Source organism: Sciurus vulgaris, assembly GCF_902686455.1.
Source record: "Sciurus vulgaris genome assembly, chromosome: 7".
Lineage (NCBI taxonomy): Eukaryota > Metazoa > Chordata > Mammalia > Rodentia > Sciuridae > Sciurus > Sciurus vulgaris.
In genome coordinates, this window is record NC_136467.1 from 157,150,690 (window position 1) to 157,168,357 (window position 17,668).

Sequence of the window (17,668 nt, forward strand, 5' to 3'; positions counted from 1 at the left end):
AGGGCTGAGATGTGGCCTCAGCAGTTGAGTTCCCCTGGGTTCAATCACGGTATCATCTCACCCCCCACTTCCCCATAGGACAGCAAAAACACAACCAAACAAAATAACCAAGCTATTCTCGCTGGTGTAACTACAGCCTTACGTTAAACAACACGAACACTCATACACGAAGTTCCTGCCTTGAGTGTAACAACAGTAAAAAAAGGTTTGAGAGCAAACTTCTCTTTATGTGCCTTTTGTATTAACGAAAGATTTGGATTAAAGTACTTTTTGCCTGCTATTAAAGAAGGAATAAAGTTGTGCTCGTCTTTTTGGAGACCGTAATTGGCTCTGAAAAGAGCCTTTAGAGTAGTGGGCAGTCCGACAAATTCACTTGGCGCTGGTATACTTGGTGACGGCCTTGGTGCCCTCGGACACGGCGTGCTTGGCCAGCTCCCCGGGCAGCAGCAGGCGCACGGCCGTCTGGATCTCCCGCGACGTGATGGTCGAGCGCTGTTGTAGTGCGCCAGGCGCGACGCCTCGCCCGCCGATGCGCTCGAAGATGTCGTTGACGAACGAGTTCATGATGCCCATGGCCTTGGACGAGATGCCGGTGTCGGGGTGCACCTGCTTCAGCACCTTGTACACGTACACCGAGTAGCTCTCCTTGCGGCTGCGCTTGCGCTTCTTGCCGTCCTTCTTCTGCGCCTTGGTCACCGCCTTCTTGGAGCCCTTCTTCGGGGCGGGAGCAGACTTCGCTGGCTCGGGCATGGTGCAAGCAAAGCGACGAGAGTGAGCAGTGGCTGGGCCGGCGGCTCTTTAAGTACAGAAAGTTATGTAAATGAAGAGTTGTCCGAGGTCTCCGGTGATTGGTGGTGAACTTTGCCTGACGCCCGAAGCCAGTTTCGCCCAATCAAAGTCCGCGTCCTGCTGAAGCGCGTTCCATTGGTGGGAAATGAAAACGAAACCCAACCAATCGTACAGCTTCGTTTCGCGCCGAGAGGAGACTATAAACAGTGCGTCCTTGGCCTTTGCTTTCAGTTTTGGTGGACCGGGCAGTGTGTGTGTGTGAGCATGTCTGGACGTGGGCAAGCAGGGCGGCAAGGCGCGCGCCAAGGCCAAGACGCGCTCGTCGCGCGCCGGGCTGCAGTTCCGGTGGGCCGGGTGCACCGCCTGCTGCGCAAGGGCAACTACGCCGAGCGGGTCGGGGCCGGCGCGCCGGTCTACCTGGCGGCGGTGCTGGAGTACCTGACGGCCGAGATCCTGGAGCTGGCGGGCAAACGCGGCCCGCGACAAACAAGAAGACGCGCATCATCCCCGCGCCACCTGCAGCTGGCCATCCGCAACGACGAGGAGCTGGAACAAGCTGCTGGCAAAGTCACTCATCGCGCAGGGCGGTGTCCTGCCTAACATCCAGGCCGTGCTGCTGCCCAAGAAGACCGAGAGCCACCACAAGGTCAAGGGAAAGTAGAGTTTCGTAAATCTTGAAATCAAAGGCTCTTTTCAGAGCCACTTACCCTTTCTATAGAAGTGCTGGTTCAACTACATTTACTCATACACCAAACCATTGTTTAGGTAACTTTGGCAACGGAAGTAATTCACCTTAGGGTTCTTTTTTATCTAAACGCTTAAACGCTGCGAAGGAAGAAAATAGTCCCCTTTATCGGTTAAATTGGCCAATGACCACATTAAGCGGGAATTTAAATTGTGCTTGGGAAAACGGTCATAACGGAGGGTTCTAGTGTACAGCTAGTTTCAGAGATCTCTGGGTGGCTCTGAAAAGAGCCTTTGGGGCTTCGGTTGCTGGCACACGCCTGCTGCCTACTTCTTTTTGGAAGCCGCTTTCTTGGCCTTGGCCGCCTTTGGCTTTGCCGCCTTGGGCTTGGAGGCCTTGGGTTTGGCCGCCTTGGGCTTGACCGCTTTGGGCTTGGCCGGACTCTTGGCTGCTTTTTTAGGCTTGGCAGCAGCCTTGGCCTTCTTAGGGCTTTTGGCCACTTTTTTCACACCAGCCGCCGCAGGCTTCTTCGCTTTCTTGGGGGTCTTCACTGACTTCTTGGCTCCCGCGGCCTTTTTGGGCTTCTTCGGGGTGGCGCCTGCTGGCTTCTTCGCCTTGGCAGCACCCACCTTCTTGGCCTTGGGCTTGGCTTCCCCGGAGGCCGCCTTCTTGTTGAGCTTGAAGGAGCCCGAGGCGCCGGTGCCCTTGGTCTGCACCAGGGTGCCCTTGCTCACCAGGCTTTTGAGGCCCAGTTTGATGCGGCTGTTGTTCTTCTCCACGTCGTATCCACCAGCCGCCAGCGCCTTCTTAAGCGCTGCCAAGGAGAGGCCATTCCGCTCCTTGGAGGCAGCTACGGCCTTAGTGATCAGCTCTGAGACAGGGGGTCCTGTCGCCTTGCGCTTGGCTGCGCCTGCACCGGCTGCCTTCTTAGTGGCTTTCTTCTTGGCAGGGGACTTCTCCACCGGCACTGGGGCAGCAGTCTCGGCAGGAGCGGTTTCCGACATGGCGAGAGGAGGAACTGCTAGAGAAGAGATTCGAAATCTAAAGAGCAAGTTTTGCAACGCTCCTTAGCTCCGGCCTGGGGCTTATATAAGCCGGCGCTGGCCTGTGATTGGTGGAGCGTCCAATCCACCGCCCTCAGGCAGCCGTGGTTCATGGTTGGGCTCCCAAATTGTGTTTGTTAGTCCCCAAAATTTGATTAAATATTGAAAACAACACCACAGAATTCGGTGCTTCGAAGCGCCAAATGGAAGAAAACACCCCCCAGTTCCACACGATTGTCTGTCTTTTGAGGAATCACACCCAGTGGATGAAAGATGTTTTCAAAACTCCCTTCAGTTTTTCATAAGAATCCACCAGACTGAGGGAATCATGCTAGTTACTTTAATGTTGCAAAAACTTCTAGTAAGTGTCCAATGAACATTATGTGAAAGGATTTGTCCGTAGTTCCCACCTTTGATTTTTGCAAGAAGGAAGACAATAGTTTCCTTGATTGAGGCATAAACTTTGTTTCTAACTGTAGCAAGTAACACAGATGCAGGGTGTCTGGTGGCCTAGCCTTAAATTAACACAGACCTTTCTTTTAAAACGAGTTCTGACTCCTACTAGTTTCTACCTGTGGATGTGTTTTATAAAGAATGAATTTTGCAGTTTGGCAAGAGTGATTTCTTCCATTGCAGCAGTGAGATTTTGAAATCACTGGGGCTTCAGAAACCAGCTCCCTGAATTCAAATTTAAACTTAAATTTGGTACATCTTCTGGTCAAAATGCTTTCTCTATTTCTTGGGCAAATTCATATATGGGGAAAAGATAATTAATACAGACTTAATGTAGAAAGTTTGCTTTAGAAAAAATTCTAAAACCTGCCTGACGAAAATTGACAACTCCCTGTAACCCTAACTTCAGAGGTCTGGGACCTTGTAAGTTTCAAAGTGTTCATACTGAAACCTCCATCAGCATTTAATAAGCTGCACTAACAGAAATACTTTTCTGTACTTTGCCAGCATACATGGTATTTTGTGTGTTAGGTGCAGACAGACCAATATTGTGAAAGAATAACTGGATATGGACTGTGAAACTGCATTGAGTATTAGTGACAGTTATAGAGACAATGACCATGGAGTTAGAAAGTGGGTGAAGTTTGTTGTTTTGGGAAGGAAAGGGAAATGGACAGGATTTTGTTTAGACAACTTTATTTGGATCTCATATGAAATCAACTGTTTTTTTTTTTAAGGTTCTTTTTATGCAAAAAATATGATTTTTTAAAAATACAATACAAATCAAGTCGCTTTAGCACTTGCCAGTGTAAAACTGGAAGTTTAAAGTCACAACATATTTCTCTCTCTGCAGGGGTTGGCAAAGTGGCATTTTCTGGACAGCAGTCTGATTTTATATAACTCTCAAATTAAGAACTCGCTGTGCATTTTGGATGGTAAAAATAAAAAATAACATGACACAGTCCATGTGGCTCTTAAAGCCTAAAAGTATTTGCTACCTGGCCCTTTGCTCTTTTGAACTCCAGATGATGTCTCTTTCAGAACAGAGCAAATTAAAACTGAAGAACAGATCTTACCAATACAATATTCCAACCAAGCACTTTCCACTCTTTCAACCACAAAACTTTAAGACTCGGGGAGACTCCCAAACTCCATTACTTACAGGAGCAAGTGCCTAAAAAATATGGGTTACCTTTCACTTAGCATTTAACAAGTAACAGGAAGTGATCCTAAGTATGCTTTGCAGGTTTTTATTTATTTGCCACATTTTGTACGAAATGAAGCCCAGAGAGAGACCAAACGACTTGCCAAGTTATTATACAGCTAGTAACTGGCAGTGATTTAACCTAGACAACTGGCCTTACCTGTACTGAGGCTGGAAGATGATTGAGGGGCAGGGAAAGAACGATGTCTGAAATTTCAAGAGGCAGCATCTAGAGCTGTCTCTATACCTGGCAGGAGATTGAGGTTAATTTATAGGTTGCTTCTGGTCTTACAGTTCAGAACTCTTTTCCTAAGTCAATTACCAATTTCCAGAAAGCTTTAAGAGCCAGTTGCTGTAATATAAGGCTGTTTGGAAGTGAATTCAAGAATAGGATTAGAAGGGAAAGGCCCAGACTATTGACATAAGCAGTCTAGGAAATATTGCCTTCACAGAACTATCCCGGTCAACACACTCCAAAAGGCAAAGTGAGTTACATAGAAAGAGCACGTAAGGAAACGGCTGAGAATGTGTTTGCCTGTTTTGTGGAAACCGTTTAACACCTTTATAACCTGTAAGGTTAGTCCCCAACCTATAGAAAAAACTGAATACCAGGCTACCATGTGCATATGGTGAAATAAGCAGCCAATGTTCATTGTGGTCTAGAACCAAAGAATGCAAGAATAACTCACAGTAGACGTCAACTACCCAAATCTTAGGCCACCTGTGCCACCACCGCCCCAAAACCGTTAAGCCTGAGTATGGGCAACTTCCCACAGGAATTACTTTCCCAGTGTATGGCTGGAAAAATCATCCAGTTAGTTGGCAGTGTTTGGTTAAAACACCTCCCTGGGGCACAGGGTCTCTTCAGAACAGGGTTCCAACCGTAGGATTGTACGTGGAACAGCTTCGTTTTAGTGATAAACTGAGGGGCTCTGAAAAGAGCCTTTTGGGTAGTGCAGGCTTTGGGCCAGCCGACATTTACGCCCTCTCCCCGCGGATGCGGCGCGCCAGCTGGATGTCCTTGGGCATGATGGTGACGCGCTTGGCGTGGATGGCGCACAGGTTGGTGTCCTCGAACAGCCCCACCAGGTAGGCCTCGCAGGCCTCCTGCAGCGCCATGACGGCCGAGCTCTGGAAGCGCAGGTCGGTCTTGAAGTCCTGCGCGATCTCGCGCACCAGGCGCTGGAACGGCAGCTTGCGGATCAGCAGCTCGGTGGACTTCTGGTAGCGGCGGATCTCGCGCAGCGCCACGGTGCCGGGCCGGTAGCGGTGCGGCTTCTTGACGCCGCCGGTGGCCGGCGCGCTCTTGCGGGCGGCCTTGGTGGCCAGCTGCTTGCGTGGCGCCTTGCCGCCGGTAGACTTGCGGGCCGTCTGCTTGGTACGAGCCATAGCTGGGAGTCCACTACTCCACAAATGAGCTAAGTCGCAAGAAATCCCAGTATTTATAGGAAGCTCCGCGTTCTGATTGGACAGTAGGGTGCCGCTCTCCTCATTCCACCCACGGAATTGGTTCCTGGTTCAGTCCTCTCTTTAAAGAAGCTTTACCGCCTCGACATTGGTCTTTTAATAAATGTACGAAGAAATTCTTACTGACTTAAAAAGGGCTTCTTCTAGAATTTACATGCATTAAGAACCTAGAAAATGTTGTAGGGAACCCAAAGTATCTTGCATTACTTCAAACAGAAACAAAGTATGCTGAAATAGCGTAAGGGAGTTGCGACTAAATTGCGAATGAAATCATTTTAGTAACTTTGTCACCGTCATGTCTGCTCGTTTTTATGGCTTGTGGCTTGACGTGTACTCAGTCCTTGCCACTCTAAGGAGAGAGGCAATGTGGAAGGAGCCCTATTGGTTTCTTAAACCAGGAGTGACGATTGCGCTCAAAGCCGGACACCTAGGGATTTTGACCATAGGAAACCGCAGGAACCCTGAAAAGGACAACCAACTTAATTTGGTACGCAAACTGTTAGGTCGCCGAAGATTATCTTGTGAAAACTTTAAAAATGGTTACAGCCTTTAGCAGATTTTGTGGGCGGCCCTGAAAAGGGCCTTTGACGGAAGCTTATTCCGGGCAGTGGATAGTGAAGCTCAGCCTCCAAAGCCGTAGAGCGTGCGGCCCTGGCGCTTGAGCGCGTAGACCACGTCCATGGCCGTGACCGTCTTGCGCTTGGCGTGCTCCGTGTAGGTGACGGCGTCGCGGATCACGTTCTCCAGGAAGACCTTGAGCACCCCGCGCGTCTCCTCGTAGATGAGGCCGGAGATGCGCTTGACGCCGCCGCGGCGGGCCAGGCGGCGGATGGCGGGCTTGGTGATGCCCTGGATGTTGTCGCGCAGCACCTTGCGGTGGCGCTTGGCGCCGCCCTTGCCCAAGCCTTTGCCTCCTTTGCCACGACCCGACATGATGCCAAACTGAGCAGGGTTTCACAGTTTAGCCTCTGAGGCAGTGGTTTATATAGCACCGTATCGGACCTGATTGGAAACCGCTCACGCCAGAGGTACAAGCTCGCTGAAAGCCCAGAGGGAGCCCTTCCCACGTTTTCAGGAAAAAATTCAAGGGCGGTGCTTGGACTGCAGGAAGAGCCCTGTGTGAAGTTTCTCCGTCCGTCTTCATGATACTTGACGCAACCCAGTGCTGCCTTCCGCTCCTTTCCCGCAGCCCGCATGGAGTTTTGTCTCTGGTTTTGCACTGTCGCATTAGTTTCTTCTGGCTTCTGAAGCCAGGTTGGCAGTTTCAAGGGCGGTCGGCGCCGTCGCTCGGGAATTTGGGAAGCTAGGTGGTATGCACAGTGCTTTCTCATGGCCTGGGTGCGGTCTGTCGGCGAGGGATGCCCTGCAGTGACGCGCCCTTTCCGCTCCAGTTCTCGCCGTTCTCAAGTGTGGTCGTCTGCCTTTCTCACGGTTCACTTTTCTCTTCTCTTATTCGCTGTCACATTTCTGGGGATTTGTGACCAACATTGTCTTTATTCTTCTTGGGAGAAGCTTGTGGAAGCTGTTTGAGGAAGGACGCCTTCCCCCGCCTTTTCTGGAGAGTGGAGCGAGTGGGCTGCAGCTCGGATCGTCCAGTCCCCTCCTCTCCTCTACTGAGAATCACCTGGAAGTCCACTCCTCTAAGTCTGCACATAATGCGCAATATGGAGACCAGGGATGTCTTTTTTTCCAGGGAAAAGAAAATGCTTCAAAGGCAGAGGGCTGGGCTGTTTTCAGTCTCCAGTAGTCTGGATTGACTTTCCCCCACCCGGTCCCATCTTCTAGGGGTGAACTGCCTTTATTTGTTTACCTTTTGTTTCAGGCAGGCATGTTTGGTTGGTAATTTACTCCTTCTACAAATGTCTTACTTTAGAAGTCAGTCTCTCCAACTGCACTGTAAACTATGATTATTATACACACAAAATATTCATTACATGATCCTATTATAGTCTGCTTCTCATTGAGCTGTTCTCTTCTTGCTAATAATGGAACCCCGTGTTTAATATTGAAGGTGCGAACCCTGCATTTCTCCTGGAATGATCACCATGATCTGCTTCCCTTGCAACTTGAAAACCCAAGGGCCTTAAATAACCACTTTAAATAGCAACTATTCTTGAATGTGTCCTTTTAAATTGAAACTTTATAAGATGAAATCTTGAAATAATGAGAATCTTTAGGAGGGCTACTTTATTTAGTGAAGGAAGTGCCCGGAGAAGGAGAGAATTTTCCTCCACCTCAGGGTGGTAGCTGGGCCTTATGAATTAAATTGACCTATTAACCTTGGGGGGCGCATTAAATATGCATATGGAGATTTTACAGAAAAGGAATGAAAGTCCAAAAGGTAAACAGACCCCAGGGGGCTTATAGGCCATCTTAAAGGGGGAAGGTAAATCCATGGGCAAACTACTAGAAGAAAAGTGTTTTGAAAATAAAAGGTCTGTAGTAAAATCTGCAGATTCTAGTTCTCTCAGGGGATAAGAATGTTCTCTGGTATCACAGAGGAAGGCATCTTTACCCCAGAAAATTTCCTTTATAAATGTAAGGTTTCTTTTTCAAATGTGAACTTTTACCCTGTTTTTGCACTTTTTTGTGTCTGCTGTTACTCAAAGTAATCTGCTCAGCATAATCATTACACCCAAGTAGCTTGGTTTGCAGTTGAATATTATGGTCCCCTGGGAACATAACTCAGGAAGGGCTGCAGTTTGAATGGCTTAGCAATGCCTTGCCTTGAGCATATTGATTTGCTGGTTGGGTCTCAGAATGCAATGTTCCAAAGTGTGGCACTTCTCACTAGTGCTTCAGGTTGCAGAACCTCTGAAGCAAGTCTCTCCCTGACCTTCTCCCTGCCCTTCTTTCTTTCTTCTTTCTCTTCTTTTTCCTTTCTCTCTTTCTTTCTTCTTTTATAATGTTTAAAAACTTTTCAATGGACATAAAATAGAAAGTACATCAATTGTTCCTAGTGCATATAGTAAATATATTTATTATACAGGATAATAATTTATCACCTGGCAATAAATTAATAAATCAGGCTGAGTGACCAGTTGATTAACCTGACTCAATCATCTATATCAAAAGTAAATTGTGAGTATAACGAATAGATTGAAAAATCATACTAGAGCTGGAGGTGTAGCCCAGTGATAGAGCCCTCATGCACAGGGTCACCTAAGAAGTCACAATACCCAGTGAGGGTGCACTTACAAACAGTTACTGTTGACACAAGTGAGAATGAAAAGCTTTATGAGGAAAATGTAGCACTATTAATCAAATGCCTTAAAAACTGAACCCTTGGTGACAGAACATTTCAATAGAAGTCATACCCAGAAAGTAAAATATCTAGATTTTCTTTGTAGGAGAAAATTGAGAAAGCATATTATGGTTAATTACTAGAGATTTGTTAAAGTATATCATAGAAATTTTTTATGATGGACTATTAAGCAGACTTAATAACTTTTAACATTTTTCCTGAGGCTACTTTTCAAAATTTTAAATTGTAAACTGAATACCTTTGGTAAGGAGGACTGGCTAAATTATGTAATAGGTAAGAATTTGAATAACAGTTGCACGTGGTGAAGGCGGTACTTCTGTGGGGGAAAGATGAATTACCAAAAGATGAATTATTTTAAAAAATCTGATTGCTAAGGAATCGGTGAGATCGTCTTATGAACTCATAAGGTCTGACACGAAAATCCCTTTTTGAACACTCCAAAGGAGGGAGATTAAAATGCAATCCGGGTGGAGAAGTGCGGGCGTCCTAGGCAGCGCGTCGCAGGCCTCTCCCTAGCGTGGGCATTCACCTCCCTCCAAGGCCTGAGGGCGGCAGGGTGGGTCCTGCGCCCCGGGACGGCGCGTGGCCCTTTCCGCAGAGTTTTCTTTTGCTTTCAAACAGCAGCGCCTTACAGCCTGAGGGCACAGGAACGGCTCCGCGGTGAAGCTCCGGGAGGCGGGCACTCGCGGGGTTGCCTTTCCCTCCCCCACCTGCCGCCTCCCCCTGTGGTTCTCACTTTGGTCCGCCGGCGGCGTATAAAGGCCGCCTCCAGGGTCGTCCCTGAAAGCTTTTCCGGCCTTTTTGCAGGATGTCTGGTCGCGGCAAAGGAGGCAAAGGCCTGGGCAAGGGCGGCGCCAAGCGCCACCGCAAGGTGCTGCGCGACAACATCCAGGGCATCACCAAGCCCGCCATCCGCCGCCTGGCCCGCCGCGGCGGCGTCAAGCGCATCTCCGGCCTCATCTACGAGGAGACGCGCGGGGTGCTCAAGGTCTTCCTGGAGAACGTGATCCGCGACGCCGTCACCTACACGGAGCACGCCAAGCGCAAGACGGTCACGGCCATGGACGTGGTCTACGCGCTCAAGCGCCAGGGCCGCACTCTCTACGGCTTCGGAGGCTGAGCGTCCTGGCCACTCACCTTCTCACCCAAAGGCCCTTTTCAGGGCCGTCCACGCCCTGAGGGGCCGCAGCACTGACCGGTCGGTGTCGCTTGGGAGCCCAAGGCCCGGCTTGGGGCGCGCGTTCTCGGGTTTGGTTCCAGCTGGGCGGAAGCAGGTCCTTTCTGCACATTTGGTTTAGATGCGGGTGGTGGACGTACGAGGAGCCCCAGGCCTGCCTTATCTTGGACTAGTCCCCATGGACCAGCAAACCTGTAATTGCGTCGCTATTGGGATCTCGCGGATCTTTTACGTCCCTTGGGGATAAGCAGTAGGGACTTAGGGAAAAGTATTGGGTCCATGGAAGCTATATGTGCTTAGGAGCCCGAAGCCATCCACCGGGGTGCTCTGTCCCCCAGCTCCCTGGGACAAGGGGCCCGCCTCGGCCATCACGCGACTCCGAGCTGGGAAGCCTATCTAGAACTCACCATGTTTTGTCTACCGTACACCCTGTAAGTTATACCTAAACAGATTACTTTGTAACCCCTTTAGCTGGTTGCTTGTGATGGACTTCACATTCTGGGTTAATGTTTAATAAAACGAGATTTTCTGGACTGAGAGATTGTTTTTAATTTTATGGTGTTTTCCCAACATATTCTAAGGTTTTTTTTTGTGTGTGGTTTTAAATCTATTAGTGACAATTTCTATTGATGAAAAATTTTGAGTTTCTCAGTCCTGAAGAACTCTAAGTATAGTGCATACTTTAAGTGGTCTTTTTATACCTAAGAGTTTTTTTATCTGGCTTAAAAAGCTGACTTGTACTTACATCCTGATGTACTGAAGCATCATGTAACACGTGTAACAACACTTTGCCTTTTCCAAATCAAGGACAGTTTTTGAAATGCAACCACTACATTATTTATATCTAAACTATTAGGAGATGCCCCAGGGACCACAGATCACATATATTTGTTTCCTAATATTATAAGAGTTTGTAATTAGTTATATGCAATTGTAAGAACTGTTGTTACACACTGCATGATATAAGGGGGCAAATCAAAAAAGGAAACTTTTTCTCAACCAGATAAACTGTTATTAATACATAAATGTTTACCAATTATACATTTTAAAACGGACAGAACGTCTTACATTCATAAGCAAGACCAGCCAGGCTCTCTGGCCCACGCCTGTAATCCCAGCGACTGGGGAAGTTGAAGCAGGAGGTTGAAGAGTTCAAAGTCAGCCTCAGCAATATAGAGAGAGGCCCTAAGCAACTCAGTGAGCTCTTGTCTCTAAATAAAATACAAAGTAGGCCTGGGGATGTGGCTCAGTGGTCCAGTGCCCCTGAGTTCAATCCATTATAACCGCGCCCCGCCCCCCCCCCCCCAAAAAAAAAGACTAGCGCAAAATTGGCAATACATTGGCCTTGAATCAATTGGTTTTGTTCCTAGTTATAAATACTCTTGCTGTTATATAATAGGAAATATTTTATGGGATGACTCAGAAGGCCTGGAAGTCTGTGCTTCATTATTTACAGTACGATACCTGAAGGATTTCATCCTGTGCCTACGGTTGTGGAATGATATGAGGAACAAGGCCATCTCCATCTACACATGGTTCTTGGTTTTCCAGATTCTTATCTGAAGCTCCCTGCTACAAATGACGGATCTGGGATTGAGTTTTCAAGAAGTACCAAAAGAAAAGACTACTGACACCTGTCAGACTCAAGCAGAGGATTGATTTAAGATTTCCAGGTCATAATCAAAGCTGAATGCTTCACCCAAGATCAACAAGGCTAGAATTATTTATTTAGGAACAAAATAACTGATTTTATTGTGGATAAAATTCCTTTACTAATTTCTTCCTAATGTACTTTCAGTTGATATCTTTTTCAAACTCCCAAGTTTCAGGAAAATATTGAATATCTTCTAATATATATTAGGAATACTTAAGAATATTTTTAGAAAATATATAACATGTATGGATTAGCCTTGTTTACAACACAACAAAGGAGAGATTGGATGTTATACAAAATGCATTTACTATGCCTCACTACTTCTACATAGGAATGTAGTTTTTGACATAGGACTCACTGTTACTTAAAGCGAGCAGTCTTTTATCTCTTCACAACTCAATTCTATCATTAAAACAGACCAAGTAGGACAAATGGTTAGATTCAAAATACCATTTTATCAAAATGTGCAAGGGTTGGATCATAAGTAATAGAATTCCTGGTCGTGGTTTCCCAGCATTTCAAAAGACACATCTGCTGTATTACTTGAGACTATTTAGTTGTGATGATGAAACTTCCAGTTGTGTTAAGAGTCGATTATTAGTAAGTAGAGCATATGTTCAAATGTATCTAAAAAAAGAGGTGGGGGAGGGTAGCTGAGGAACTGAGAGATGTTCAGGAGGCACTGTGTCCCCAGGATGCACCTGGATGTTAAACACACTGGACACTCCGAGTGCCTCCCTTCAGTCGCCCCCTGGCAATGCCAGGTCTGGTCCCTGTGACCTGTGCCCAGGAAACATGCACAGTGCAGGCTTCTCCATCTCCTGTGGAGCTCCAGCTGCGACCAGGAATACTGTGTCTCTCTTCTTCAATACAGTCAGTCCCTGTCATGGTCCAGGGTGCCTTCCATCAAACACAGGTACCTTCCACCTTGCCAGAACCTGGACTCCTGGTCTTAATAGCCCATCTGTGAGAGAGCTGAATCTTGGAGCACCGTCCATCCTCTGAGTAGCTGTGTGGCCCATTGCTCCACCCTCTGCTTGGGCGTTGACTTTCTCTAGATGCAGGACATTTAGAGTGACTTCACATGCCATGTATCCCCAGCTTCTTAATTTGGTTGGAGTCTTTTTGATACAATGGGAGAGTTTATCTGCTAATGTACTTGGAGGTCACCCTGTCCTCAAGGTCACTTTCCACAGGGTAAGAGGGGAAGCAAGAAATGTTAAGGAGGCTGAGGGCAGTGAGTACAGAGGAGCGTCCCCCCAAGATGGAGGCCTTGAGAGGTGGTCATCTGTGTATATTGTGAAGGCAAAACGAGGGAGTTCCTTAAAGAGTTCAATGGAAGTGTAAAAGCAGACAGGGGTGAAATTATTATCAAACAAATGGGCGATTTCTAAATATAAGACTTGGGCAGGCTGAGGTTGTGGCTTAGTCTTAGAGCGCTTGTCTAGCACCTGTGAGGCACTGGGTTCAATCCCCAGCACCACATAAAAATAAAGAAAATAAAGGTATTATATCCATCTACATCGAAAAATGTGTTTTTAGAAAAGACTTGGCAGGGGAATATGAGGTGTTCCATTTTACATATACCAGTCTTAGTCTATGAAGTACGTATGTGAGGAAAGAAAGCAGAGTTGGATGTATGTCTGAAGTCTTGGAAGGAAACCTGGGCTAGAGATGTAGAAGTGGAAATCGTTGCTATGCAGATGGAGTTTAAAGTCCTAGCAGATGAGATCTCCAAGGGCGTGAGCATGGACAGGGAAGTAGTAAAATCAGCCCGGTGTGGCCCTGTGTCAAGGGATGGGGGAGCAGATATGGACTAGCAGTAGTGCAGAGCCACTGCTTAGGGGGTGGGGTCCAAGTGCAGGAAGTACAGAAGAGAGAGATCTCAGGCCAGCTCTGTCAGAGTTCTCAGTAGCCAGGTCGAATGAGGACTGAGGGCTAGACTTGGCCACCTCTTTACGGCAAAGTGAAGATCGTAAAAATTTGTGTTAGTTAGTCTTCTAGCAAAAATAATATCATGGGGGCAGTGGGATTTCTTTTCGTTTCTTTCTTTTCTTTTTTCCTCCTAGTATCACTGTGCCACTCCTCACTGCGAACTCATGGGCCTCCACACAATTTCATGCTTGTTTAATTTCCAACTCCTTTGCTTTTATTTTATACCACTGGTTTCTTATTTTCCTCCCAAGAATCATGATTATAAAATTAACACAATTTATTGACTATTTAAATATGATATTGTCATTTTAACTACAATTAGGAGGATGCAAATGAGAATAAAATTGTGTCCACCTTGAGGAACTTTATAGCTAGTAGATAGAATGCATAATAAATCTAACAGGTAAAGACACTGATGCTTTATAGTCACCAAGCTATTTTAGAAAGCAATTGATGGAAGAAAAACTCTAGAAAGAAAAAGAAAAATCATGTTTTCATAAATTGGCCTCTAAAATTGAACTTTATCTGTTATGACAATAACTTACTGTATGAAGTGACAGTATTTAGTTCTAAAGAGTTTTTCAAATTCTAATTGTGATTATAAATATGTAAATTATTTTATCGTGGTATTTGGGAAGTTTTAGCTTCATTTTTAAAAACAAGTTTTAATTATCTTTCTGATAATGTAGATGGTTCAACTTCATCTATCAATCAAACAGTATGTATTTTATCTAATGAAAATGAAGCAATAGTAAATTTAAAAACCAGTGGAATTATTAACACTAACATATCTCACGTGTACTTTTTATTTTACTTTAGATTTTGTACCACTGGTGATTGAATTTAGTACCTGGTGGCATGCTAGGCAAGCACTCTACCACTGAAACTACATTTCCAGCTCCTTGTTTTACTTTAAAAACATAAAAAATTACATTCACTTGTTAATTATTTAATTAGAGTTTGGTTGATTTAAATCTTTACATGGACCTTACCAGTAATGATAATGGCATGATTTCAACAATATGGTGGATCTCATGGGGAATAGAAACAGTGGAATAATTGACTAACTATATTTCCTGAATCCAGGATTAGGTTATCCAACATCAAGTAATCGTAACAATATAATATTTACCCGTATTTGACTGTGGTCAGTTTTAATTCCAAGGGATATTATGTGCATGTGATTGCAACTGAACCATATAGATAATACGAAGGCTTCAAAAGACTCAGAAAATAGATTCCAATGACTAGAAATTCATAGAAATTCATTTTAGTTAATATCCTCGTGAGGAAAAGGATACCAGCTGATGATGTGTGCTGGAGCGCTGAGGCCTAGAAGGCTCTATAGCTAGCTTGCTCTGCGATCTGAAGATAACCTTATGGTGAAGGAGGCAGGCACAGGATGGTAGGGTCCTCACGAGGTCAAGAATCTGGCTTATGGTGTCCTCCATGAACATCTGGCGGCAACAAACCTTCCTCCTGGAATCCCACACCACCTAACTGCACCATGTTACCCAGTGCATTTGCTTCACGTATGCTGCCAAGAACAGGACTGCATTTCCGCATTGAACACCGGACACAAATGTGTTGCGAAGGGCAGAGAGACCTCTCACGGGGTCTTCAACTTGCCCCGGATGAGTTCTGTCCCTGCAGGACTGCGGCCACCAACCTAGTTCTTGTTGGCTACCGAGTAAGCACTCGTGGATCCCTTAATGTAGCTTTTCTTATAAGTAAGTAAAGTAGGGCGACTAGCTTCTGGAATCCAGGGACTCTGAAATCTACATCTTAGCTATAGAACAAACTCGACTCGCTTCATTTCTTGCACTTTAAGTGCCAGACTCCTAAAACTATGCAGGTTATAACTACTGGGACACTTGTGCAGCACGGCTCTTCTCTGTGATCTAGTGGGTGGCTCTGAAAAGAGCCTTTGGTTTTAGGAAAGTTAGTGAGGTTAGTGGGAATTCGGACTTCACTTTCCCTTGGCCTTGTGGTGGCTCTCGGTCTCTTGGGCAGCAGCACGGCCTGGATGTTGGGCAGGACACCGCCCTGCGCGATGGTGACTTTGCCCCAGCACTTGTTCAGCTCCTCGTCGTTGCGGATGGCCAGCTGCAGGTGGCGCGGGATGATGCGCGTCTTCTTGTTGTCGCGGGCCGCGTTGCCCGCCAGCTCCAGGATCTCGGCCGTCAGGTTACTCCAGCACCGCCGCCAGGTAGACCGGCGCGCCGGCCCCGACCCGCTCGGCGTAGTTGCCCTTGCGCAGCAGGCGGTGCACCCGGCCCACCGGGAACTGCAGCCCGGCGCGGGATGAGCGCGTCTTGGGCCTTGGCGCGCGCCTTGCCGCCCTGCTTACCGCGTCCAGACATGGTGAACTACCAACGCCACCCCTCTCTAGGGTGAAGCAGCCAGAGCTGGCTACTTATAGTCATTACCCCGGCGCGAAAATGATGCTCCGCCATTGGCTGCGATTACACTTTCACTCTCACCAATGGCACCGAGGTTTTTGAAATACGCTTACTTTGATTGGATAAAATTAGTAGCTGACGTTTCTAGAGTTACCACTAATCAGGCACTCAACTTTGTCCAGAACCTGCAGAAGGAGAGTAGGCAGTGAGGTCTCACAATCTTTCTTCCAGTTGTCGAAGTTTTCGGCAGTTACTCCATCATGCCGGAGCCCTCTAAGTCCGCCCCGGCCCCGAAGAAGGGCTCCAAGAAGGCGGTGACCAAGGCGCAGAAGAAGGACGGCAAGAAGCGCAAGCGCAGCCGCAAGGAGAGCTACTCAGTCTACGTGTACAAGGTGCTGAAGCAGGTGCACCCCGACACCGGCATCTCGTCCAAGGCCATGGGCATCATGAACTCGTTCGTCAACGACATCTTCGAGCGCATCGCGGGCGAGGCGTCGCGCCTGGCGCACTACAACAAGCGCTCGACCATCACGTCGCGGGAGATCCAGACGGCCGCTGCGCCTGCTGCTGCCCGGGGAGCTGGCCAAGCACGCCGTGTCCGAGGGCACCAAGGCCGTCACCAAGTACACCAGCGCCAAGTGAGTCTGCCTACCCAGAAAGGTAGCCTCAGCCCGTACCACAAAGGCTCTTTTAAGAGCCACTCACTTCTCCAAAGAGAACTGGCACTCAGCTCTTGCCGTGCACACTTATTTGCTACATGAAATAGTTTCCAAGTTCCATTGATCTTGTTAGAAAGTGCTTTGCAATGCAACTGTCACATAAACCTAATAAAGAAGAAGGGTACCTTTTTCCTCCCAGTCGCCCATTTGTAATTGTGTGAACCTGGCAAAATTCCGCTGGACACTGCATATATGGAAAGCCCTCATTTAAGTTTGCTTTTGGAAGTGATGCCGTTTCTCCCCTCTTCTGATTTGGATTTGCCAATATTAAGGTAGGAAATAAAAAGCAAAAGCCAGAACCCAATTCGAGCATCTTACGCGTCAATCAGGGTTGAGTTGGTTCAACAGCCAATCCAGACGCTGCGCGGGCAATTTGAAAGTTAGCTGTGGGTTTCTCCGACCAGTTGGGAGGCTGCGGCTGGGCGGTAGCTGGGCGGAGCTCTGCCATTTTCGCCTTTCTCCCCCTCATTATTTCTCTTGAACCGGGCAAGTTTGCTTCCTGCTCCACACCTTTCTTGGTGTGGTCCACACGATGGTTTCTTTCTGTCATTTTCATTTAATATTTCTCTACTAAGTGGAATAAATTTGAAAAGGGAAGGAAAAAGTAGAGCTGTTCCGCTACCTCTCAACTTGGACTGCCGGGCCAGTTTTATTTGCGTAAAGTTTAATGATACCTTTCACTCAGTGTACTGCAGTGACTCGATCAACTGATTTTGGGGTGTTTATATGAGAGTATTCTGCACACGTGCAACAGGAAACATACAAGAAGGAGCACCAGTATTAACATCGACCTCAGGTTTACGGTGAAAAGAAGGAACGCGTATGTTCAGGTGGGTTCCCAGGATGCATATCACACAGCGGAGACAATGATTGAA

General features: G+C 47.0%; 4 protein-coding genes and 4 pseudogenes across 8 annotated transcripts; 3 read left to right on the plus strand and 5 right to left on the minus strand.

Annotated features, from left to right (window-relative positions):
* Positions 1 to 348: 348 nt before the first annotated feature.
* LOC306665839 (histone H2B type 1-K-like) lies at positions 349 to 769 on the minus strand (annotated as a pseudogene). The gene has a single exon. The product of its transcript is annotated as a histone H2B type 1-K-like (transcript).
* Positions 770 to 1,053: 284 nt separating this feature from the next.
* On the plus strand, positions 1,054 to 1,513 carry LOC306665922 (histone H2A type 1-like; annotated as a pseudogene). The gene has a single exon. The product of its transcript is annotated as a histone H2A type 1-like (transcript).
* A 184-nt stretch (positions 1,514 to 1,697) lies between these two features.
* LOC306665944 (histone H1.5-like) lies at positions 1,698 to 3,114 on the minus strand. The gene has a single exon (XM_079147606.1). The coding sequence runs from the start codon at positions 2,476 to 2,478 to the stop codon at positions 1,801 to 1,803; it is 678 nt and encodes a 225-aa protein (XP_079003732.1). The 5' UTR covers positions 2,479 to 3,114; the 3' UTR covers positions 1,698 to 1,800.
* A 1,978-nt stretch (positions 3,115 to 5,092) lies between these two features.
* Positions 5,093 to 5,591, minus strand: LOC306666272 (histone H3.1). The gene has a single exon (XM_079148241.1). It carries the CDS (start codon positions 5,561 to 5,563, stop codon positions 5,153 to 5,155), a length of 411 nt encoding a protein of 136 aa, XP_079004367.1. The 5' UTR covers positions 5,564 to 5,591; the 3' UTR covers positions 5,093 to 5,152.
* Positions 5,592 to 6,198: 607 nt separating this feature from the next.
* Positions 6,199 to 6,600, minus strand: LOC306666134 (histone H4). The gene has a single exon (XM_079148014.1). The coding sequence runs from the start codon at positions 6,572 to 6,574 to the stop codon at positions 6,263 to 6,265; it is 312 nt and encodes a 103-aa protein (XP_079004140.1). The 5' UTR covers positions 6,575 to 6,600; the 3' UTR covers positions 6,199 to 6,262.
* Positions 6,601 to 9,698: 3,098 nt separating this feature from the next.
* Positions 9,699 to 10,029, plus strand: LOC306666838 (histone H4). The gene has a single exon (XM_079149103.1). It carries the CDS (start codon positions 9,715 to 9,717, stop codon positions 10,024 to 10,026), a length of 312 nt encoding a protein of 103 aa, XP_079005229.1. The 5' UTR covers positions 9,699 to 9,714; the 3' UTR covers positions 10,027 to 10,029.
* A 5,612-nt stretch (positions 10,030 to 15,641) lies between these two features.
* LOC306665518 (histone H2A type 1-like) lies at positions 15,642 to 16,035 on the minus strand (annotated as a pseudogene). The gene has a single exon. The product of its transcript is annotated as a histone H2A type 1-like (transcript).
* A 250-nt stretch (positions 16,036 to 16,285) lies between these two features.
* On the plus strand, positions 16,286 to 17,044 carry LOC306666135 (histone H2B type 1-K-like; annotated as a pseudogene). The gene has a single exon. The product of its transcript is annotated as a histone H2B type 1-K-like (transcript).
* The last annotated feature ends 624 nt before the right edge of the window (positions 17,045 to 17,668 follow it).